At 42.2% G+C, this 24,632-nt stretch overlaps 1 protein-coding gene and 1 long non-coding RNA gene across 5 annotated transcripts in view; one reads left to right on the top strand and one right to left on the bottom strand.

The window, feature by feature from the left end:
- Iqgap2 (IQ motif containing GTPase activating protein 2) overlaps window positions 1-24,632 on the top strand; it is a 265,104-nt gene that overhangs the window by 162,844 nt on the left and 77,628 nt on the right. For both annotated transcript variants that reach the window (XM_011244681.3, NM_027711.1), the window contains exons 10-13: window positions 4,728-4,891; window positions 7,764-7,924; window positions 13,256-13,380; window positions 21,396-21,559. In XM_011244681.3, coding sequence (XP_011242983.1) covers window positions 4,728-4,891; window positions 7,764-7,924; window positions 13,256-13,380; window positions 21,396-21,559 — 614 coding nt within the window. The remainder of the gene's footprint in view (window positions 1-4,727; window positions 4,892-7,763; window positions 7,925-13,255; window positions 13,381-21,395; window positions 21,560-24,632) is intronic.
- On the bottom strand, window positions 17-23,350 carry Gm52062. Of its 3 annotated transcripts, none has more exons than XR_003950697.1 (3): window positions 21,678-23,350; window positions 3,890-4,031; window positions 17-3,386 (listed from the first exon to the last, which is right to left on the bottom strand). It is a non-coding gene; the product is annotated as a predicted gene, 52062 (long non-coding RNA). The 3 variants fall into 3 exon arrangements; XR_003950698.1 differs by having other exon boundaries at window positions 3,890-3,969; XR_003950696.1 differs by lacking the exon at window positions 21,678-23,350 and having other exon boundaries at window positions 17-2,821; window positions 3,230-3,386; window positions 3,890-4,422.

Genomic DNA, 24,632 nt, shown 5'->3' with positions numbered 1-24,632 from the left:
AGATATTTCTATGTGGTGTACGCTCTCTTTGCCACAATCTGCAAAGCTCCCCCCTCTCATAACTTACAAATCTGCCTTATGTAATGAGAAGTCCATCAACGCTTCTTGTCATTGTGACGTGATATCCCACGGTTTCCCAATGAGTCTTCCTCACTGGGTATTGTTGCTGGTCCATACACAACCTGTCAAAGTGTCTAGAAACTGCTTCTTTCCCGACTTCCTGTGGTGTGTGTCATTTTGGATCTGTCCCTCGTAGGTAGAAATGACACCGTTATTTAGCAAAAGATTACAATGTAATGAAAGTGGTCCCTTGCTCTTGGTTGTGTGATTGTGTCCCAGTGAAATTTTACAAGATATGGTATTACTAACAGTTCTGTTTTTTATTCATTCACAGGCTTTAGTTTATAGGGTCTTTCTCTCTCTCTCTTTTTTCTGTTTCTTTTTTTCTCTCTGCCCTCCCCCAGCTTATATAGCTTTACTGCAACTGAATGAGACTACTAGGGGGCAAAATGAAGTGGCATGATAGCAAGTTTGGGTCTATGCTCCTGAGCCTGTGTGGCGGTCACATAGCTCAATTCCTCTACACCCTATTCAGTTGGGTGACTTGTGTTCTAGTTTCTTTTCTGCTCAGTGGTAAAACGCTTTGACCAAATGCAACTTCTAGGAGGAAAGGATATATCTGACTCATCCTTACAGGTCAGAGTCCATCACCAAGGGGAGTCGAAGTGGGGATCTACCTTGTCAGGATTTTTATTGCTGCACCAGAACACCATGACCAAAAAGCAAGCTGGGTGGGAAACTGTTTATTTGACTTATACTTCCATATTGCTGTTCATTGAAGGAAGTCAGGATCAAGACAAGAACTCAAGCAGGGCAGGAACCTGAAGGCAGGAGCTGATGCAAAGGCTGTGGAGGGGTACTGCTTACTGGCTTGCTTCGTCTGGCTTGCTCAGCCTGCTTTCTTATGGAACCCAGGACCATCAGCCTAGGGATGGCGCCACCCGCAATGGGCTGGAACCTCCTCCCTAAATTGCTAATTAAGAAAATGTCTTACAGCTGGGTCTTAGGGACATTTTCTCAATTGAGGTTCCCTCTTTTCAGATAACTCTAATTGTTTGTGTGTCAAACTGACTAGCTAGCCAACACTAGAAGTAGAGGCATGGAGAAGTTCTGCTTGCTAGCTCAATTGCAGGCTTGTACTTAGAAAGCTTAGCTCGCTTTCTGAAACAGGACCACCTGACAGGGGCTGAACCCTCCTATATCCATAGTAATCATGAGAGTCTCCGGTAGTCAGGCTCACAGTACAATGTGATCTGGGCATTCCTTCAAATGAGAGTCCCTTCTTAGGTAACACTAGGCTGATTCAACTTGAGAGTTAAAGCTAACTGGAACAGACTGTAAACAAAACAAAACAAAACAAAACAAAACAAAACCAGAAAACTCAGGTAGTTAAAAATGACCAGGTGTGAATTTAGATCCATCCATCATTAGACTTCCCCTCCCTCTAGTCAAAGTTATCTTTATCTGAATATCAGAAGAGGCAGTAAGCAATTCTATCTGATATTTATTCTATGTATATTCTATGTATATTAATATACATAGCCCATATTTCCCCCAAACTCTTAATACATAAAAGACCACTGGACCCATTTAACAGATCACATGAACTTCTACTGAGTTTAAAATTGGATTGTCTGCCAAGCAGAGCAGTCTGGAAGTTGCCTTCTATGTCACTGCCTAGATGGGTTGGGGGTGTTCCTTACTGCTTTGGACACTCAAACAAATACACACCTGCAGGACTGACTGAGAAGTTCGCTCCCAGGAGAGGCTTGTCCTGCAGGGACGAAGGATACCAATGCAGATTTCCATGTCAGTGTCCAACAGAACATCTGAGCTTGAGAATTTAGCTCCCCCACAAAATGCATGAGAGCCACTGCTCTTGTCTTTATGTCGATGTCTTACAAATTTAGGGTGCATGCTTATGTTCATTTGTTACCTGATTAGTATTCTGAAGCTGGAAGGCTTCAGGACATATCACAATCTCAAGCCTTCCTTTCTGGAATTATTTCTCTTGCCAAGTGAATTCTACATTTGAAAAAGAAAGCGTGAATATATGGGTGGTGATATACGAAGCCCAGCCTCGGGGCTTTCTTCCTTCTACATGTGAAGGTTGAGATTTTCATTATCCTTGGAAGAAATGAATTTCAGGAAGAAATTAATACTGCCAACGAGCCATCTGAGCTCCACAAACTTCAAGAGGAGAAATGGTCCTGTAGATAGAAATGTTTATAACTTAACCAACCTTCTCTTTTGTGTGTTTAATAAAATTCTCTATAAATAACTATTTGATATCCAATGACCTAACTTTCTGACCACAGATTTTACCAAATCGGCTATATTTTCATTTCCATTTAAAAATATCGGGTGGTTTCTACCATCAGCACCAGCTAAAATTGGTAAGGGTGCTGCCTTGTTTGGTAGCTTTGGTCTTCTGAAATTTTCATCTCTGGAAAGGTTGTAGTCCAGTGGTTGTGAAAGTCCAGTGGTGTAGTCCAGTGAAAGTTGTGTAGTCAATGGTGTGACCGTGGGCTGTTCATAAACTTTAAAATCTCAAAGTAAAGTATCAAATGTCTCCAGGCTCATTCCAGTCTTGAAGGTCACTACCTCAGTGCTGAGGCAGTTACAATCATAGTGGCCAGTTCAGGGCCTTGGTAGATGCTTTGGTGTGTAGGTCAGCGGCCCCCTCCTCAGAGACTTCAGTTGTGTTTGCACTGCAGTCATTTGCTTCCAAGTTTGTCACAGGCCTTCCATGTGGTGTGTTCTGACAACATTAAGACTGGGAGTTTTATTAAATGCAGAATGCAAAAAAGACAATTTTGGTGGGTTTGGAAAAAAAAAAAAACTCCAGAAAAAATAGGATTTCTTTTTTATAATTTAGATTTTATTTATTTCTAAATGTTTTCCTGTGTGTATGTGCATATACCACATGGCATATCTGGTGTTCACAGAGATCAAAAGACAATAGCTCCCCTGGAACTGGTATTTTAGGTGGTTGTTAGCCCCCATATGAATGCTGGAAACAAAACCCCAGCCCTCTGGAAGAACAGCAAAGGCTCCTAAGCCCAGAGCCACCTCTCCAGCCCCAAGGAAATGTAGTTCTAAGGGCACTCAAAGGAGATGACTTTCTGGAATATCTTTATAAAATTATTTACTACCCAATATTACAAACCTGCATCTAAGAAGTTCTCAAAGGTGAAGAGAAATCCTGCCAGAGTAACCACAGGTAATCCCACGTGCAGCTGGAAGACTTCGGAATCCTAATGAAGCAGGACATAGCGCAATCGCACACCTGCCTTTTTGGAATTCTTGCTTTAGCCAAGTGAGTTCTAAGAATAAAAGAAAAATGTTTGGGCTCTCTGGATCCTTTGTGCTGAGAGTAGTGTAAATTTGGGAGGTAGGGGTGACCTGAAAGGTTCCATTAGTCATGTTTCCTGCTATTAAGTGATAGTTTTCAGTAGGAAGTTCCAGGGAAGCTCTTTAGGAGATAAACTGTCTTCCTGTCAAAAAGGGCCACCATTAGGAAGATAGACTAGCGCATGTCTGTTAGCCCCGGTACCCAGATGCCTTCCTTAGAAGGCAAATCTTGTAGGCTCTGTCAGGTTTTCTATTGACCAGGGTCAGCTCATTTTTTATTCCCCTGTTGGGTCAGCAGTTGGGCTTCTGTGTTCTGGAACTTTGCTGATGCGCCATTATTCCAACCCCCCCCCACCCCACCCCCCCGTGCTGAAGCTCTTTGTAACCTGAATGTTATAACTGATGGAGGGATTAGGCACTTAGGGTTGTTTTGGATAGTAGGGCAGCAGGGTATCAAATTCTGCTGTGGGCTTACCATGTGCGGATCCACCGAGAGGTTATGGCGTCAGGACAAGGCTTGTTCCTGGTCTTCATGTACCTTAATGATTGCCTGTACTGTGAGGCAGTACAAGGAACAGCACAGAGTAAACATACAGAACGCTGTGTCCCAGCTTTACCTACCAATGAGACACACAGAACACAAGGACTTTGCCAGCATTATGGGTGAGGTGAGAAAAGAGCCATTCCTGAAAGAAAAGTTTTGGGGGTGTGGTGGAGCAAAGAGATGGCCTCATGGGTAAAGTGCTTGCCTCAGACGTGTGAAGACTTGAGTTCAAATCCCCAGAACCCATGTATAAGATGAGATGGCACACATCTACAAACCCACTGTTCCTATGGGGAGGTGAGAGGCAGAAAGACAGGCAAAGCCCCAGAAGCCTTTGGGCCAGCCAGGAGTGAGTGGCAGTTAGTGACTAAAGAGGCCTTGTCTCAACCATGGGAGAATGTGAAGACTGACATCTGAGGTTGTCCTCTGAGTTCCACATTGTGCCCACACACTGGCACACATGCACACAACACATGTATCATACACACACACACACACACACACACACACACAAGACTTTTGTAGGGATGTCACACTAGCAGCAATGATCCAAACTCAAGGTCTATTGGTACTGCGGTTCTCTTCTGAACTACCTCAGGCATTTGAGTGACTTGAATCACTGAACTGACTTGCAAAACTTTGCCCACTGCCACCCCACAGCTTTTCAGAATTTGTGGGAATTGACGGCCTTGCATCAGGACCTTGGGAAGAGGGGCTGGCCACAGAGGAAAGCATACATTCTCACTTAGTATGTCCCCCTACCCCCTAGGGATGGCTGCTGTGGACCACATCAATGCTGTCCTTCAGGAAGGTGACCCCGAGAACACACTGCTTGCACTGAAGAAACCAGAAGCCCAGCTGCCAGCTGTCTATCCCTTTGCTGCTGTTATGTATCAAAATGAACTCTTCAACCTCCAGAAACAGAACACATCGGTGAGGCACAGCTGTGTGTGTATGCTCATACCAAGTCCCAGCAAGAAGGAAGGATGTTGAGAGAAGCGGGGAGTCAGGGTCTGGGATACAGCATCTCCTGCTGTTACACAGACCCAGCCACAATGGTCCCTGGTGCCAGTCCCAGGGTTTAGTTTCCCTTTAACTCTTGCTTTTAGTCCAAGAGGAAAATGCTGAGGGCATACATAGCAAATTCAGGGGTAGTGTGCACAGAGATACATGAGAACAGGCTATTGCTGTTTTCTCTGTGTATGTGTTTGGGCTGAGAAGGGACAGGACTCAGAATTCCTGCTGCTCTTGCAGGGACCCAAGATCTGTTCTAAGCACCCAGGTTAAGCAGCTCATAACTGCCTGGATTCTAGCTTCAGAGAGATCCAATGCCTCAGGCCTCCAAGGGAAGAGCGCTTGCAGACTCATATTCATTCACATACAGGCCCACACAGAGATTAAAAATAACGTGGAATAATTTTGACTGTATTGAAATGTGCTTTAAATCAGTATTTCTAGAAATCTGTTGCTAAGAACATTAGCAGCATGGCTTTTAAATTTTGTAAATTTATGATTCTTAGTATGTGAAAAGTATTAAATAGTCATTTTCATATAGATGTTTGTGAATGAAAATGAGTGTGCGAGTGTGTGTGTGTGTGTGTGTGTGTGTGTGTGTGTGTGTGTGTGTGTGTGTGTAAAATTAGATTGGTGGTTACGCAGATATTTCCCCAGGTGTAAGTATAAATATTGGAGCAGCTGGCTCCTGGAGAGAGGCTGGTATGTGAAATTGTGCCCTGTGTATCTCAAAGGCTCATGATTCTGTTGTGTTCTGACAACTGAGCCTGAAGAACAGGAAACAGGAAGCTTAGCCATAGAGATGTTTCCCAACATGTCTATTAGTCTGAGAAAAAAGAATCTAGCTCCATGTTGACTGATACTAATAGAAGAGTACTTAATTTGTGGTATTTTTCCTCTGCTTGGAATACCGTGCAACCAGCGTAAAGGATGGTAGGAAAGTAATAAGGCCCTGTGAGATAACCTGATAAGTACAAGGCAGTTGCCACCCAGCCTAAGGACCTAAGCTTGATTTCTGGGTCCTACACAGTAGAGGGAGAAAACTGTCTCTCATGAGTTGCTCCTGACATCTGCATACACACACAGACACACACACACAGACACACACACACAAAATAAATGCAGGTAAATAAATTTAATGAATAATGATCATCACAAAAGGTCCCCATTAATTGGAAAAAAAGCCACAGACTGACATTTATTGGGAAATGGTGCATATTATATAATTCTTCAAAAGTCAATTATAGTGAATAACACCTATAAATCTTAGTGGGTTAGAAACAAGCAATTATAGCCTAAAAGGTTTAGATTATAGAATGTATATTTTAAAAAGGTGTGTGTGTGTGTGTGTGTGTGTGTGTGTGTGTGTGTATGTGTGTGTGTGTGAGTGCCTATAGAGGTCTAAGGTGTTAGCCTGGAGCTAGAGTCACAGTTATAAGTTTCCTAGCAGTTCTGAGATTTGAACTCAGGACCTCTAGAAGAGCAGAAAGAATTCTTAACTGCTGAGCCATCTCTCCAGTCCCTGGATTAGAGGATTTGTTGGTTTATTCTTATGTTCCAAGACCTCCCTCACTTTAACACACATTTTCTACCTAGAAACAAATACTTTATACTAAAAGGAAAAAAAAAAACAGATTTTTTTTTAAGCAACATACTTGTCCTTTTTCTCCTCCTCCACTTCTCCTAGATTTGAAGCTCAGACACTCAAGTCTAGCTCTGCCATGAGTCAGTGTCATCCAAACAGCAGCCAAGTCTTCTCTTCCTGCCTTCCTGTCCTTTTGTCTTAACCTACTGGACAGGGGTGACTAGTGCATTAGAAGAGAGAGAGGGGAAGTACTTAAGCATTGGCTGTAACCTTGTAGCCAGTCACAGTGCATCAGGTGGCAAATGTATGGTCAATCTGTGTCATTAGATAAAATGCGCCTTTGCTTGCTACACTTTCTTGTTTGCTATAAAACACAAAACGTGCATTATCATGCTGAAATCAGTTTGTTTTAAGATTTTCTGTGGTGATCCAGAAAGCTATAATGTATATATTAATATAAATATACTTTGTATGGACAATATTCTAAATACATCGTGATATATTCAGTTTTTAAAGTAAATCTTTTAAAGTTGCCTCCCTTCAATATAACAAAAGAACTATCCCTTTTGAAACTGATTAAAATCATATAAAATGAAAGCTAACGCATTTATGAATAATCCAAATAGATTCATGAATATGTAAATTTGGAGGTACTTCCTTGTGTTACGCCCACCCCCCAAAAAACTAGTTTCACCTTAAATTGCATCAAATATCTAAACCTTATAGCACATTTTAAAGTTTCTACCCAATTTGTAACAGCAAAATTAGCTTTTGGGGGCTAGAGTCAACTTCCTCAGCTTAAAGATTGTATTTGTTTTTCCAGGTTTATAACATTTAGTTAGGTAAAGCCCTTCTTTCCTGGACCCGGTTTCCAGTCATTTACTGTACTGAGATCTTAACTGGACCTCTCAGCCTGTTTTGTCTAACCACTGGCTTAATTGCCAGGTTGGATGGAGCCTGGTAGGCAGGCGGCACCTCTGGGAGCCGCGGTGGGATACATATTTGTGACATTGTAACTGTGGGTTATACATAACACAGCCCCCAAAACAATAATCTAAGGGAACCTAGGAGCCATTTACGTGGCTTTCCTGAAAGCCAATGAAGAGCAGGTGGGCATGCTCATTGTCATATGCATCCCGTGTCCAAAGCACATCTGTGCCGTGCATGCGATGCCGGGAGCTCACTCTACCCTGTGTTTGCCAACAGAACTACTTGGCCCACGAGGAGCTCCTGATTGCCGTGGAAATGTTGTCTGCCGTTGCTCTGCTAAACCAGGCCTTGGAGAGCAGTGACCTCGTGGCTGTGCAGAACCAACTCAGAAGCCCCACCATAGGCTTCAACAATCTGGATGAGGCACACGTGGACCGGTAAGGAGCACTTCCCGGATGCTCTTTCAGGGTGGAAAAAAAAAGTGCTTGGCAGATCCCCCCACCCCCACCCCCAAGTGGAAAAGTCCACATGTCCTGCTTGCATTTTCTCAAGAGCGGTCTGCTCTGCCACAGGGGCTTCTTTATCCTCCTCTCCTAGAGACAAAATTGTCATCTTGTATTAACAACTGACTTTATTCCAAGTTGATACCTAGAGGAGCTGTGAAAATACATCAACCAAAGAGTACACATGGTGGGACTCGTGACTCCAGCTGCATATGTAGCAGAGGATGGCCTAGTCAGTCATCAATGGGAGGAGAAGCCCTTGGTCCTGTGAAGGCTCTAAGCCCCAGTGTAGGGGAATGCCAGGGCCAGGAAGCAGGAGTGGGTGGGTTGGTGAACAAGGGGAAGAGAGGAGGGGATAGGGGATTTTCGGAGGGGAAACCAGGAAAGGGGTTAACATTTGAAATGTAAATAAATAAAATATCTAATTTTAAAAAAAGAAAGAAAGGAAAGGGAAAAGAAAATACACCTTCCTGAATAGGGGAAGGATCGCTGCCCCACAAGGGATAGGAACTCTACAGGAAGACTAACAGTCAACTAACCTGGACCCACTGGGCTCTCAGAGTCTGAACATCCAACCAAAGAACATACATGGGCTGGACCTAGGCCTCCCTGAACATATGTAGCTTGGTCTTCAAGTGGATCCAGAGCAACTGGCATGGAGGGCTATCCCAAAAGCTGTCCCCTGTGTGTGGAATATGTTCTACTAGCTGAGCTGCCTTGTGTGGCCTCAATGGGAGAAGCACCGAGTCTCCCAGAGACTTAAAGTGCCAAGCTGGGAAGGGAAGATATCCAGGAGGGCCCACCTGCTCAGAGGAGAGGGGGAGGGTGGAGGAGAGAAGAATTGTAGGAGGGGGTGACTAGGAGGGGGCAGTGAGTGAGATGTAAAGTGAATAAGTAAAAAAATTAAATTTTTAAAAAAGAAGAAAAAAGTACACCTTCCTTCCAGCTTCTTTAGGAAAGTTAGAAGTAGCTGTATATACAATGTATCCATTCTATTGACAAGGAAACTTCTAAGGTTATGAACCTTAAGTGGAGCCCCAAACTCTCTCCAGTGGTTGTTGGCCTAAAAGAGCCTTGTAAGCCCTTTCGTTTTGGGGTCCCCGATAGCTGCATTTGCTAGTCAGGCGGACGACTTCAGTGGATCTACAGAGAGTGCTAAGGCTGGAATTAAAAGACAAATGAGAGGTTTGTTCTTTCTCTTTGCTTCTGGATTCTGAGGGCAGGGCCTTAGCACACTTGCAAAGCACTCAGCCCTGGAATGAGAGAGAGATCAGATAGGAAAAAGGAAAGGAGATGAGTGGCCCCTAAATTGCTGTGACCACCAGGGGGAGATGTCTACCCAGATCCTGATGAAAATTTAGCCAGTGATTCTAAACTGGCTCCAGATGGAGAGCTAGAGCTGCATCACGCGCAATTGCAAAGGAAACTGAAAGAGTTCTTAGATTCTGAGGAAATGGTGACAGGTCACTTGAGCATGCACAAAATGGCAGAAAAGAAGCGTCTTCCTGAAGACGCTTCCCTCCTCCTGATCTCTATGAACAAAACCCCTTGCTCTCTCAGGCAGTGACTCCTCCCTCCACTCCTGTCAATCACAGCACCCCTTGCTCTCTCAGGCAGTGACTCCTCCCTCCACTGCTCCTGTCAATCACAGCAGACGCTGCTCCAAGCTTAGAAATCTGTCTGATGTCAAGTTTTCTTCTGCCCCTGGCCAGCACCTTCTGTGCCCAGCTGATCTCTGTGTCCAGTCCTCAGCTAAAGGCTCCCTCTCCAGGGACCACCGTCATAGCAGTGTCTCTCCCTTTGTGCAGTAGCAGTGTCCATGATGAAGCTCCCACCTCTTTCTTCTCCTCCTCAGGTCGCCAGTCACACTTATCTAACCAACTTCTGAGCCCTCCTGATGCTGGAGTATGAGTCACAGCTGCTCGCTCCTTGGAGAGTTACATGTAACCGTGACTCTTAGCAAAGCAATTGTCAAACATACCGGGCCACCTGCCCTCTGACTGACAGTACTTCTCCCATCCAGTACTCTAGCCGTCCACTCTGTTGATCAAAATTGCCCCCATCTACAAATACCACTTAAGGAAAGGGACTCGCTCCATTCGAGAGCCACATTGCCTGCACGAGCCAAGTTCATGATATAATAATAACTTAAGGACAGGGGTCACCCTGGCATAGTGGCACACACCTGTGATTCCAACATGAAGGCACAGAGGCAGGAAGATGAATTCAGAATTCTCCTTGACTATATAGCAAGTTTGAGGCCAGCTCAGGCTACATGAGACTATTTCAATATGAAAATATTACATATATCTGTATGAGTATGTGTGTGTATATATATGTATAATTTATACAATTACACACACACACACACACACCACCACCACCACCACCACTACCATCACCACTACCAACATTAACAACAATAACAGCAAAGAAGAACAGTCTTGTTTTAGTGCATAGTTGAACCCCTCTGGTCCAAATCCAAGTGGCATCATGGTTTTAGACTTCTATGGGATATATAACAGAGGGGCCAGCAGGCCCAGTGTTGTTAGTGCTGGCCTGGCTGAAGCATATATATATATATATATATATATATATATATATATATAAATGTATATTTATGTGTGTGTGTGTAGTGTGTGTGTATTATATATATATATATATACATATATGTATGTATGTATATGTATATATTATATAGGCTGAAGCATATATATATATATATATATTATAACACACACACACACACACACTGCAGCGATGACTTTGTACTGAAGAGCCTTCACTTGAGGGGACTGTGAAGTCCTATGGGCTCCTTCCTAAAACTTCCCTTTGGCTCAATGGCACACATTTCTAAGGGGATCCTGGGTGTTGTCTATTCCAGTCCTTAAGGATTCCTACAGAGCCATCACTTATATTTTTATTAAGTCTACAAGAGGCCCCGAAAGGCTTTGTACATTCTTAAAGAATGGCCTTGGTCTCTGAGGAAGGCTAGCCAGTACAGATCTCCAGGAGTCCCTGCTGTTGGTTTCATCTGTGCTACTTGTTAGATGTCAGTAACATAACTTCTTTGTGACTTTGTGAGGCAAAATTCTCAAGCACAATCCCTGGCCCATTTCGGCCTACTTTGGCCTACTTTGGGTTGGCCTCCATTGGTGTCCATCATTCGTCATCACTGCTTCCTGTTTTGCAGAACTTTTTTTCTTCTTAAGCTACATTGTATAAAAGACACCTCAGTGTCACTGGTAGCATGAAGAACTTTGGGGACTTTTGTCGCCTCCAGGGAAACACTTAGGCTCGTTGCAGTATTCTTTTTAGCTTCCTTTGCTCACAGGCATCAGGGGCTACAGACAGAAGCCACAGGTGAATTGTGTACCTAAAAAACTGCTCTTCATTTCCTTGGTAACAAAAGATGAAACAGTACAGATTCTTGATTTTATTTTTTCTTTTTTGGCCAACTGGTTCACGTTAACTGTATAATTTTCATTGGTAAAATTGACTCTTAAAAATATATGAGAGTTTCATGGTAGTAGACGGTAAAATTTTCCTCGATTTAAAAAAAAAAAACTAATCAGAAATGTACAGGTGACAAACGAATCTAGATTATTCTCACCCCTGCATTGTGATGCTGAGAAAGTGTATCACAGCTGTCTGAGTTGTCCATCAAGGCTATTGGACATATATATTCATGGCTTTGAACTCTTGGTGGGCTTGGTGGGTTAAGCTGCTAATCTTAGCTACTCAGGCACTTTAGGCAGGATGAGTAAAGTCACAGGCTACCAGGGCTTACATACCAAGTTTGAAGCCAGCAAGGCAACTTAGTGAGACCCTATCTCAACATAAAAATAAAAGAGGCCTTCGGTTCTAACTCAGTGGCTGAATGCTTGCCTAGGCTACTGAAGGATTTGGGTTCAATTCAAGAATTTTGAAGGGAAGAGAAAAGGAAAGTCATTTTGTGTAGTTGAGGATTTAATTTTGCTTGGATTAAATAGGAGATTGGGTTGTGAGGAGCTTTGATTACAGTGAACATTTCATAGACATAAAAAAATACTTTGGATAAAAAAGCACTAGTAGTGGGGTGTTTGCTGCTCTAGAGGGGGGCAGAACCTGAGGCAGACTAAAGTCTCATGTAAGAGCCAACTTTATTCAGAGTATCAGACAGTTTATACTCTGCGGGTTATGAGAGGTCACCTGAGTAAAGGTCTCATGATTGCAAGCGTATACAATCACAAGGACAGTCTGCACGTGTCAAAACGTTTTACCACGGAGGCATATAAATAAATAACAATATTCAGTTGTAATTAATAATCTAAAACTCATTCTTCTCCACCATACCTGGAAGGAACAATTTTGGTTGTTTGAAGAAATCGACAGTGGAGCTGGAAAGATGTTTAGCATTCAGACTGCATACTGTTCTCATAGAGGACCCAATTCAGTTCTCAGCACCCATGTTAAACAGTTCATAGTTGCCTATCACTCTGATTGCTGGGCAGTCCAGTGCCCGGGGCCTCCATGGCACATGTCCACACAGAGATCCATGCAGACACGATTTCAAAATAAAATACATTTGCAAAAAGATAAATGCTTACACCATAAAAGTCAGTCTAACATGTGCTGACAGGGCTGTACAAGACAATTTTACCCGCTTGTCTACTCTTTGTCTAACCTCAGGATATTGCTTTTGAACAATGGGAGTTGCAATCTGTGTCCCAAGTCAGGCCTGACAATCTGTACTCAATAAGTCAATTAAAAGATCCAAGTTAAAAGTGGAGAGAAGAAAAGAAAACTTAATCGCTATAGCCACAAAGAGATCCAGAAAATCCCCACATCCATCACAGAGGTCTTGAAGTGAGATCAAAGTTTAAATAGAGAGCCAAGTATATGCATGTGTAAGCAGTTTGAGAAAAGGTGTGGTTCCACCCATCAGTGACCCATCACTGGCTTGATTCTCATCCTGTAAGGTAGTCTGACAAATTGTTAGAACTGTATGTAGTCTCTTTCCAGGAGATAACTTCCCCTTCTGGCTGATACACTTTCCTTCTCCCAGAATAAATTCTCTTTTCTTTGGGTTCCATCACTTGAACATTCTAATAGACTGAGAGACACAAAGTATCTCTTTAGAAACACAAAGTGTCTCTCTAGAAAGATCTTCACTTCTGCCCGGCTGGTTGCAGCATCTCCACTTGGCCCCTGGGTAACGCTTGAGAGGCAGGACGTGAGGCGTGGGAGAAGTCTGAGCTGAGGCTTTACTGTTTTCTCTTCCAGTTATGCAGACGCACTACTCTCTGTTAAACAAGAAGCATTATCCCAAGGGCAAGATACCTTAAGCTGGAATGAAATTCAGAATTGTATCGATATGATTAATAACCAGATTCAAGAAGAAAATGACCGTAAGTATGGAACATTTTCCTTCTGTAGAGAACTTGGAGAACAACCCGTGTGGGTTTTATATTCTCTAGATGAGAGTTCTAAGAGTTTTTGCTCATGGGAGCATCCAATTAACTCTCAAGTATTATAATAGTCTTGTGCAAAACATATACCAAAATACATGAAAAATAGAAAACTAAATTGAATTCTTTTTTTTAGCATAAAAAGCACCTCCATAGTTATGTTTTAAAGACGACTTCATCTTTATATTTTGCCTTTCAGTTGCACGTTTTCCTGAACTTTGACATACTTTCCAGCCCTAGGAATGAACATTTGGAATATAATCTGACCAATGGTCAAATATCATGATAATTTGTTGTTTCTAAGATGATGAACAGGCATGGAACGGAAAAGTCCCAGGAGCTTGTAGCCTGACATCAGCTTGCTTCCTTCTTCTCGGCCTGTGGTTTTACACAAACAGCAGAACAGAAAGCTGGGTGGGTGACTCTTGTAGTTACTGCACTTCTGCAGCATGGATGAGCAAGTTCAGGCCTCGGGTTGTTGTTTCCATCATTAAGGCAAGCCAAGCTTGTGGAGTTGTTAGCAGCAATGAATGAGAACCAATCAAATCACTAGCTTCCCTTCTGGAGGGCAGGGTTCCTTCCCTCCTTCTTCCCCGTCCCCCACCTTCACCCTCTTCCTTCCTTCTTTTTTTTTATTTTAATTTTTGTTTATTTTTTTTTTTTATGAGCAAGATCTCACTATATTTTCCAAGCTGGCTTCAAGTTCAAGAGCCTCCTGCCTCCATTCCCCAGGCTTGTGCTCATGCAGCTTTAACTATTTTTTAATTAGGCATTATGGGATGTATTTATGGGCTATGCAATAATTATCACACATCAATACCACTTTGACTTGGTGATCCCAGCGTACTTTAGTTCATTTGTAGGTTCATTTCTCTATATCTCAGTATGCAGGGAAACATCTGAGTAAGTCCTTCGTGTTTAAAAGGTAAGAATACCATTTCCAGTCTCTCACAGGTTGTTTCAAATCTAGCTGTTTACATGGTCAGGGTAGTGATGGCTTTTAGTGCCAGAGCAGCTTCAGCTTGCTCTAGCTTGCAGATGGACCAGACACTTCTCTCACTAGTCTTAAACTCTTTTGTTTTGATGAGCTTTGCTGGGGTGTGAGATCTGGTCCCCCAATGCTGCATCTAACTCTGGACTAGTGGAATAACACGTGATTCTTCTGATCAGCTAATCTTGGCTGTTTCCTGGAGCATCTTGCCAAGTTTGCTTTTTGGCATTTCATGGTTTCCCCCCCCCCTTGGACTCCATCCCACTGAAAGTGTTGACTGCCTTCATGGTGTGCAGTGGGTGTGAATTTACTGGACATTGTCGTGATTCTGTTCTTCTCATGTCCTGTGTGCATCTAAGCTTCTTTTGGGACAGCTTAGCTCTCTGTTCCCCATCTCTATATTTCCTGTTCTTGAGGTGTGTAAAATCTTTGCAATTAGACACCTTGAGTAGCCTGTCTAATGTGTTGGCTTGGGATCTTGGAGATTTTGCCAGATTTTACTCCAGAGGGAAGCAGGGATTTGAGCAGATGTTCAGCATCCTGGGGTGCAGGTGGTGGAAATCTCTGCTCTGTGTGTGCATGGATATCTGAGTATGTATTTTACTACAGAAAGTGGTCCCTGAGCCCCTGTCCTGCTGCCCAAATTATGGACTCCCACGTCTACACTCTGAGCTTCCTGCCACTCTGGGGTGTATCCCCACTGAGTAGGATTTCTCTTGGTAGGCAAAACAAATTTTCAGGTCCCATCTGTGTTTTCTAACTTCTCTGGGTCTGTTTTGGGGATGTCTGCATGTGCTGCTGCCTACCCAGGTGTGGGTTTGTTCTCTGTGCCACAGTTACACTGTTTTCTTTATCCTTCACAATGACTGAGGGGAATGGAGCGCCCTTCTCAGCCCAGCCTCTGCTTTGCTGGGAAAAAAACTAATCAAGTCTTTGAATGCCTTAAGGAGACAGTGGTCTTTGCAAGCAGAAGTGACTTGTAACTAAAGTCTTTCGACTGTCTGGCCATTCCTGCCATCCATCAACATCTTGTCATGGGCCGGTGGGGGTGGGGGTGGGGGGGAGACACATGCTGGTCCTCAGGGAGCTTATTGCAGATATTGTCCCCTTGCTAACACTTGGGGAGTCTGATATACAGTATTTAATTTGTATGGACATTGGCTTGGTTTTTCTTTTTCCTGTTGTATTTTCTTTTTCCTGAGGTATTTAAAATTACTTTAATTTTAAAAGTCAGCATATTAATTATTAGCCTTCCTAATGACATTATTCAAACATCTTTGTTGCTCTTTCTCTCTGCCTTCCTCCACACTCCACCCTTTTGCATTCTTCTAGCCCCAGCCTCCTTCCTACTTCATGCTCTGGTACCTTCCCCATCTTCAACACCTGTTTTTATTAAAATTTCTGAAGTATTGTGTTTAATATCATAGGTTAAAGGGATAGCTTGAAAAGCTAAATTTTGATTAAGTTTTGGTTTACATACTAAGAAATGGGTTCCGTTATGACATTTTTCATTGATGTGCTTCGCTCTTATTGATACACACACACACACACACACACACACAGCTAGCCCCTCTCCTGCTCCCCTGGTCTCCTGCACTGTTTCCATGGCATGGGTATTCTCTTAACCTCCAGACCTGTTTGTTCTTCTCTCTCATTGTTCCTTTCTTGTTCTTTTTAATCTCATATAATGATCATTATATGAGAGTCATACAATACAGTAATCAAACTATCTGAAAGAGTTGAGAATTTTCATGGGAATTATGAAAGAACAGGGTCCTGGCCTACTTGTCAAAGGTTCACTCCCATTTCTTACTTGTGGCCTACACTGGGCCTGTGGCTAAGAGATGTGCTAAGTGGAAGGTGGATCCGATAACAGGCTGCTAAATGTGTTTCCGGACTTTGATGTTCAGTTGATGTCTTCCTGGAAACCCCATGTTTCATGACAAAACCACAGAAGAATAGCATTTTACGATATAGCCTCAACAAGAAAGTTTTCGTCTTTGAGATGGTTGCTTTTAAAATGTGGCAAAGTGCCATTCCTTCTAGGTTACTTCACTCTCTCCAAGAATACGCAATGGAGTGGAAAATCACAGCACCATGCCCAGCCATCTTTACTCATAAAATTCATCTTGTACATGTATAAACAGAGTGAGGCAGGTGTGTCCAAGGGGCTTCTGCTTAGGTTCCTCGGCTCCTGTGACATCATTTACTATGACCTCAGCAGGTTGTGCTGTCAGATACACTCTCAAGAACTTAATTAGGTGGTTTCCATCCGGTCCGCTGGAATGCAAGCCTTGCCAGGTGACCAGCCCTAGGGATATGTGGACATCTTCTTTCTCACACTTGGTTATGCTAAGATCATTCTTGGATGGGGGTGTTTGAAGGTATTTAGAGCAACCTGACCACGGGGATGTCTAGTGAATGATCTAACATCTCCCGAACACTCCAGTTTAATAAGTAGGAGAGGGTGTGGATAGTACAAACTTCCACGGCTCACTTCATATTTGAAACTCATTTAATTTGAATGTTAAAGAAATAGACTTGCTTTTATAAACTTCAAACACATTTAAGTCTGGTAACCTGGAATGATCTCTTTTTTTTTTTTAATTGAAGCTACCTGACATCCTCATCTAAGCATGTGATCTGGTGTAGAAAGATGACAGTGGTGTAGACACCCAAATGGGCAGATGTTTTAGAACTCTTGTGTAGTCATTGCCTCTTCTGAATTGCAACAGCCTTTTGGGGAAGCTATTTCTTGTCCTCAACAAAACCTAGAGGTGTGGAGGCTTGATAGGTCTGAAGGCAGGAAATTAGGTTATGGCCTTGGTTCCTAGTAGTGCACACTTCTTGGCCTCTTCTCTGAAGGAAGACAGATTCTTGGTCCAGCTCTGTTGATTAGTGCCTTCTGCCTCCTAGATTTTTCATCTTCCACTTATGTTTTCACTTTCATTTTCACTTATTTTTCACTTTCATCTTATGTCTTACCTGCTAGGGCTTGGACATTTGTATCCTATCAAAAATTCATGTATTGAAACTTTAACCCCAAGGTCATGGTGTTTAGAGATAGTGCTTTTGAATATACACTTTCAGAAAGGTACACATTTAGGAACAACTCAGCCTCCCTAATTGGGAATAAAGGCCTCAATATTGATTCTTAGCTCTTTCATCTCTTCTACAATATGAGGATAATGGGTGTGTCTCTTCACACAAAAATGAGGTAAGGAAAGAGTCACCTTGAAAGTAGAGACTAAGCCTTTACAGACACCAAACCAGCTCGCACCTTGTCCTTGGGCCTCATGGTGTAGGACAATACATTCCTATAATTTTTTATTAGGTATTTTCTTCATTTACATTTCCAGTGCTATCCCAAAAGTCCCCCATACCCTACCCCCCACCACTTCCCTACCCACCCACTCCCACTTCTTGGCCCTGGTGTTCCCCTGTACTGAGGCATACAAAGTTTGCACGACCAATGAGCCTCTGTAACCCTATAGGTGGAACAACAATATGAACTAACCAGTACCCCCCCGGAGCTTGTGTCTCTAGCTTCATATGTATCAGAAGATGGCCTAGTCAGCCATCAGTGGAAAGAGAGGCCCATTGGAATGATCTCTTAAGAGTTTTTGATAACTCTTTTCCCTCATGGCTAAGTCTCTTCATTCCTAGAGCAGTGTAAAGTCAACTATTAGAAAAATGTTAGCCTCATTTAAATGCCAAAATAGAGGTACATTTTTTTTTAAACTTGGAGGTGTTCGGGGTTTTTATGGCTTATTGTATTTGTCAAGGGCCTTGTGGTCATTTTTCATGAACCATAACACACATGATGAGAACGTCTGGCCTTTACAGTGTGTCTTCTAACTTCCTGCTCCTTAATGTTTAGTTTCTCTATCAGGATGTGTTCACTGACACAGGAGGAGAAAGTCAGCCCCTGCCCTGTTAGTGCACATATATGAGTGCATGTATGTATATGTATGTATGTATGTCTACCCGGTGTTATGTATCTCTTACTGGGTGCTGGTTTATTTTTTTCACAATATGGTAATATTTGAAGAAGGGACCTTCTTCAAACAGATCCATTTTTTTTCTCTAAGGCACATAAAATGTTCAGACTCCGCTGCATAGATTTCTCTGCTTTTGATTCTAAGCCCTTATATCATCTGTGCTCTATGACCCATCAACATGTTAGACATTATACCAATTAAACAACGTCTGCTTGGCCCCCCTTTGTTACATACTTGAATCAGGGTTCAAGGCTAATAATGTCTACTCTTAGGTAAACAATGTAAGAAATGCATTATCTGCATTTGTGCCTTAAAGCTGTCCTACAAATTTGCCCTTGTTTATCTCTATGGAGCCTGTCTGTCTCCCAACCATAATGTGACTATTCACAATAATTACAGCTAAGCACACTTACATTTTGTTCTTCATTTGTGATAGCCTCATGCTAATTGCTCCATAGTCACATGTGGCTAATGGCTGCCACATTGCACAAAACCAAAGCAAGCATGTCCATCACTACCCAGAATTCCACCGAACAGTTCCAAGTTGTGTGGTTATCCAGTCTACTTTTTCTTAATATTGTAGAAAAGGGCTTGATTTTGAGCTGTCTGTTTTAAGACCATTTAGCAGCCAGAGAAGTAAAATAAATACAAAGACTAGAACACATGTCCAAAACTCTCTGGTTTTGCATTTTCATTTCTGAACATCTGCATTAAATTTATCTAGGTCTTATCCATTGCTCCTGTCACCTATTGTCTAAATTAGAATCAGCCTAAAATAGCTCCCCTCTTGCTGTTGATACGTAAAAGTATACCTCTTCTAAAAATATACATTTGTTAAAATATAAATTACATAGCCATAATATTTGTCTTTTAGAGGTGAGGCTGGAGAGATATGTCAGTAGACTGGCTCCTCTTCTGGATAAACCCCAGTTGGATTCCCAGTATCTCACCCACAAGGCAGGTCATGGACCTCTTTAACTCTTGGTCCAGATTCTCCAGTGTTGACTTCTAGCCTCCACAGGCACCAGGCACACATGTGGTACACAGGCATAAATAAAGGCAAAACACCCCATATGTATACTTTGTTTTAAGTGCATAGTGGCCTCTTGTGTCTGGTTTTTTTTAGCTTAGTATGTTTTCAGGATTCATTCATAGTGTATTGATGTATTTATAATCCTTTCTAGGTCAAAAAATTTTCTAGTCTATAAAAATACATTTGTTTATCCATTCATTATTTGGTATATATTTGGGTTATCTCTGCTTTTTAGCTATTATAAATTATGCTGCTACAAACCTTCAAGGTTCTATGTGATGCTGGGTTTTCAGTTGGGTGTTTTTAGGCAGAGTGGCTAGATCACATGGAGGTTTTATGTTTAGTATTTGAGGGCCTGCGGGATTGTTCTCCAGTGTGTGCACCATTTCCCATCCTCACCAATAATGCACACAGGTTCTTTATCTCTCCAGTAGCACCAACACTTATTACGGATGATCCTTTTTGTTACAGCAGTCCCAGTGGTTACAAAATGACATCATCAGACTGTGGCTTGGCTTGCATTTTCCTAATTACTAATATATTGTGTGTATGTGTGTGTGTGTGTGTGTGTGTATATATATATATATATATATATATGTGTGTGTGTGTGTGTGTGTGTGTGTGTGTGTGTGTATCCTATACTGACTGAATTTGTGTATCATCATTAAATAAATGTGTATTTAAATGCTGTACCTATTTTAAATTGATGTCACTGTCCTTTAATTGTTGAATTATAGGAGCTCTTTATGAATACAGTATACTAGTCGCATTGAATATAAATAACTGAAGTTTGCCTTAGTCCTTAAATTTCCCTTTCATTTTCTCTGATAGCGAACTTTTAAGCACAGAAGGTCTGATTTTGACAAAGTCCTGTGTACTTACTGTTTTTCCTTTTTCTTTCTTTTTTTCTTCTTTTTTTTTCTTTTGATACCATAGTCAAAAAGCTAATTACTCAGCCTGAAGTCACTAAGATAATATCCCTATGTTTTCTTCTAAGAGTTTTCTAACTTTTCGTTTGGGTCTTTGCATTTAGGCCTTGGTTCTATTTTAAGTTCATTTGTGTGCAGGGTTTAATATATAGGTCCAAGTGTGTTCGTACAGGTGGGCATATGGTTGACCCAGCACCAGTTGCTCTATAGCAACAGTCTTTATAGACTATTTCTGCCCATTGAATTGTTTTGGCAACCTTGTCAGGGAAAAGCAGTTGAGCATAAGCAAAAGGGACAATTTCTGGAATCCCAGTTCTGTTTGGCTCATCTGTATGGCTTTCCTCATGCCAGCACTCTGTAGAACTAGTCGCTGTTGCTGTAGCTTTGTAATGACTTTTGAAATGGGGAAAGTCCCCCGGCATTTCCTTCTTTCAGGATTGCATTGGTTGTTTGAGCTCCCTGTGTTTTCTGTGCATCCGGGTGTCATTTATCACATTTTGCTTTATGAAAAGGCTCCAGCGTTTGTTTTGTTTTGTTTTTGTTTTGTTTTGTTTTGCAGGAGTTTCTCCGGAACTGTATGTCAATTTATCAATTTGTCAATTTGAGGAGTATTTCTTTTTTTCTTTGTTACCACAACCTTGCCTCCCGGTTCCCCTCAACCCCCCTTGAGGAGTACCTCTACCTTTACAACATTGTCTTACGTCTACAACCACGAGATGCCTTCCCCTGTGTTTTGGTTGCCACTGAGTTGTTTCCTAGTTCTTGGTTTATAGGTGTCATGCTTTTTAAATTATTCCTAAGTGTGCATTACTTTCCCCCTGGAGTGGATTTGTGATGGGGATCTATTGCACATCATTCACATACAGAAAGGCAGTTGATTCTCTGCATTCACCTCTTACCTCCAGCAGCACCGCGTCTATCTTCAGCTCCTTGGAGCCCGTAGCACGATGGAGAAGTGGGTACGGTGCCGTGACTTAGAACCCTTGCTCCTCTCTCTGCAGGAATGGTAGTTCTCGGGTACATCAATGAAGCCATCGACGCAGGGAACCCTCTGAAGACTTTAGATACCTTGCTGCTGCCCACTGCTAATATCAGAGATGTGGACCCAGACTGCGCCCAACACTACCAGGATGTTCTGTTCTATACAAAATCCCAGAAACTCGGGGTAGGTTTTAGTGACATTTCTTGAGTTAACTTTGGAAGAGGGAAGACCCTTGATCCATTTTTCATAAATTTCATGAGTTTTGTATATCAGTGAATGGAAATGAAACAAGGTTGCTTACCTGGTATCAAACAGAAAGATCCAGACCCAAAGGGCATTACTGTTTCTCCTCTATTGAAAACTCAACGGTAGGCAGATTCTTATCCAGAGAACGGTTCCTTGGGCATTTCCTGTCTATATCTTCTGTTCCCATGCAGTGCCTAGCGTCTGGTGGCGGTAGGGGGAATGGGCTGCAGAGGGCACATGATGCTATCTGAAAGTTCTCTGTCTTTATGGTCAAGATGGTCAGGAACTTACTGATGCAACAGCTATTTCTTATGGAGCGAAGGGAGAGCAGGAGGGAATACGTGTGGAGATATTGTGTTCCAGAATCTTAAGAGAGGTTGCCATGGAGATAAAACAGAAGCCATGTCTGAAGGAAGGTGGGTGAGGGGGTCAGCATAGTACAGGCAGTACTCTCTGTTCTAGGCAATGGGAAGGGACTCACCTGGAGTCCTCTTGAAGAGCAGTGATGTTATTTGCATCTGGACTTATACTGAGGGGGTCTCAGGAAGATTGACTACTCTTAGTAAGATACAGGCTGAATGCTAAGGCTTGTAGGACCTAGCACTCAAGAGTGGAAGTGATGGCTTCTGCTACAGTGGCCATAGTTGTCACCCATATCCTCAGGTACAAACCCAGCTGGAAGGAATGGTAGCTCCCTGAGTCCACCACCCTCAGAACCCAGGCTCTGCCTCCTCTGGAGCAGGAGAAGCACTGTGGTTGCAGCACAGGTTAGAGGTGTGGACTGAGTACCTCCTGCTTGCAGGCATGGCAGCGGTAGCTAAGCATCTCTCATTTAATTCCCATAATAGCCCTGAAATCATTTCCCCATCATCACGAGTTCTGAGATAATGATCTAGGAGTTAAATAACTGTCTCTGTGGCAGACAGCGAAATAACAGCATTGAGAGGAAAAGTTGCTTGCTTGGGAGACAGTCAGGCACCATTCCGATCTCTGTAGCCTCAGCTGCCACATCTCCATATGTTTATTTTCACATGCATAAAATGAGAATAACACCTGCCCTGTATTATTACAATGACCGTTAAGCCAGAATATGAAATATATAAATAAATGTGCTTTTATATCTCAACATCTTACTGGCATTATAAATATATGCATGTGTGAGTTTTTAAGAGATTTATTTTTAATTGTGTGGATATGTATACATGAGTGCACGTGTACTTGGAGATCAGAGGTGTTGGATCCTCTGGACCTGGAGCAGCAGGTAGCTGTGTGCTGCCTGGTGTTGGGTGCTGGGAACCCAACTCTTGTCTCTGGAAGACAAGACTTCTAACTGCTGAGCCATCTCTCCAGCACTTATGATTTTTGTGTATATGTGTGTAGCTATAGCATAAACTATGAACACCAACACCAAAACGGACAGCAAAATTATAGCTAAGATGACTCAAGCCTCCTGAGACTGCCTCCCCAGCCCTCTTCTGAAAGGTGATTGGTTCTGGGACCATGACTGTGTCCACCTGGCTGAGAAACTTACATAATGGTGTGTTAAGACAAGGGGAGAGAGACATCCTGTACAGCAAGGAGAAAAGACAGAAAAAAGGACCTTAATAAATTATTTTCCCTTTGGGAATCCTGGAAATCAAACCTAAGATATTGTGCAGCAAACAAGTATACTAACCACTGGGAAAACCCCCAGTCCAGCAAATGACCTAAATGTTTAAAACAAACAAACAAACAAAAACCCCAAAAGACAACTATAACATACTTTAGTATACATAAAAATTATGATATACATCCTTGGGAGGGTGAGACATGCTCTTAAATGTTTGTGAAATATTTCTAAAGAAGAAGAAACTTCTAGAAAGCAGACTTCAAGGGTGTGGTATATGGGAGATGTTGTTAAACCTGTTTTTCCACTGATTAGATGTTTAAGATTTCTAAAGAATGAATGTAGGGTTTCCATTGGTAAATGTAAACTGTGTTTGCGTAACACTAAGAAGTGGCCTCATTGGAGGTCCAGAGATCTGTGACTCAAGGCAGAGCTTTCGGTCAGCACTGGCAGCCGGCTTGCTTTTCTCCTGTGCTTTCCCAGGGACTGCTCTTTACAAAGGTCTTGTTCAGCCAAGCTTTAGCCAACACAGTGGATGCAGCCTTATCTGAAAGAATGAGGTCGGGGCTCAGGGTAATACAGGGAAGGTAAAGACGGCGTCTTACAGTTCTAGCACCATGCCGAAACACTACGACCAAGGCAACTTAAAAGAAAATGTTTAATTTGGGACTCATGGTTTCAGAGGGCAAGTCCGTGACCATCATGGTGGGGAGCCTGGCAGCAGGTAGATACCGTGCTAAAGCAGTAGCTGAGAGCTTGTGTTGGGTCTGCAAGTTGCTTGCTTCTGCTATAGGTAGGTAGGTAGGTAGGTATGTATGGTTCAGGTCCTGTCTATGAGACTTTAGTGAAGCTACCATGTGTCTATACATTTATTTTCACCCATGAAAAGTAAAATTGTAAGTCTGCCTATTGTGGCTAGGTATTGTAGCTCATGCCTTTAATCTCAGCACTCAGGGGGCAAAGGTGGGTGGATCTTTGTGAGTTCAAGGCCAGTCAAGTCTAAAGAATGAGTTCCAGGACAGCCAGAACTACATATAAAGGCCAGGCCTTAAATTAAATAAATAAATAAATAAATAAATAAATAAATAAATAAATAAATAAACAAATTTAAAAAAGAATACTTATTGAATAGTATTATAATAAGGGTCAAATAAGAATATGTATTATATAATTGTATTATATATTAAGTAACTATATAATACTTTTTTTCTCAACCTGATATTTTTAACTAAAAGTAAGGAAACCTAATTCTGTTTTTCACCAGAGTCCTTGTGGTATGCTTTTAATTTCTCCTAATCTCTGTTTGATTTCTAGAACATTCCAGTGTACACCCTTGGTGGCATGTCTGTAATTGCCTTCCCATAGCCTAGCCTTGGGAAATAGTAGGAATAAAAACATATTGCT

This window comes from Mus musculus, chromosome 13, assembly GCF_000001635.26.
Source record: "Mus musculus strain C57BL/6J chromosome 13, GRCm38.p6 C57BL/6J".
NCBI lineage: Eukaryota > Metazoa > Chordata > Mammalia > Rodentia > Muridae > Mus > Mus musculus.
The sequence above is the reverse complement of the archived record's forward strand: the minus strand, read 5'-3'. Positions and strand labels throughout refer to the sequence as shown.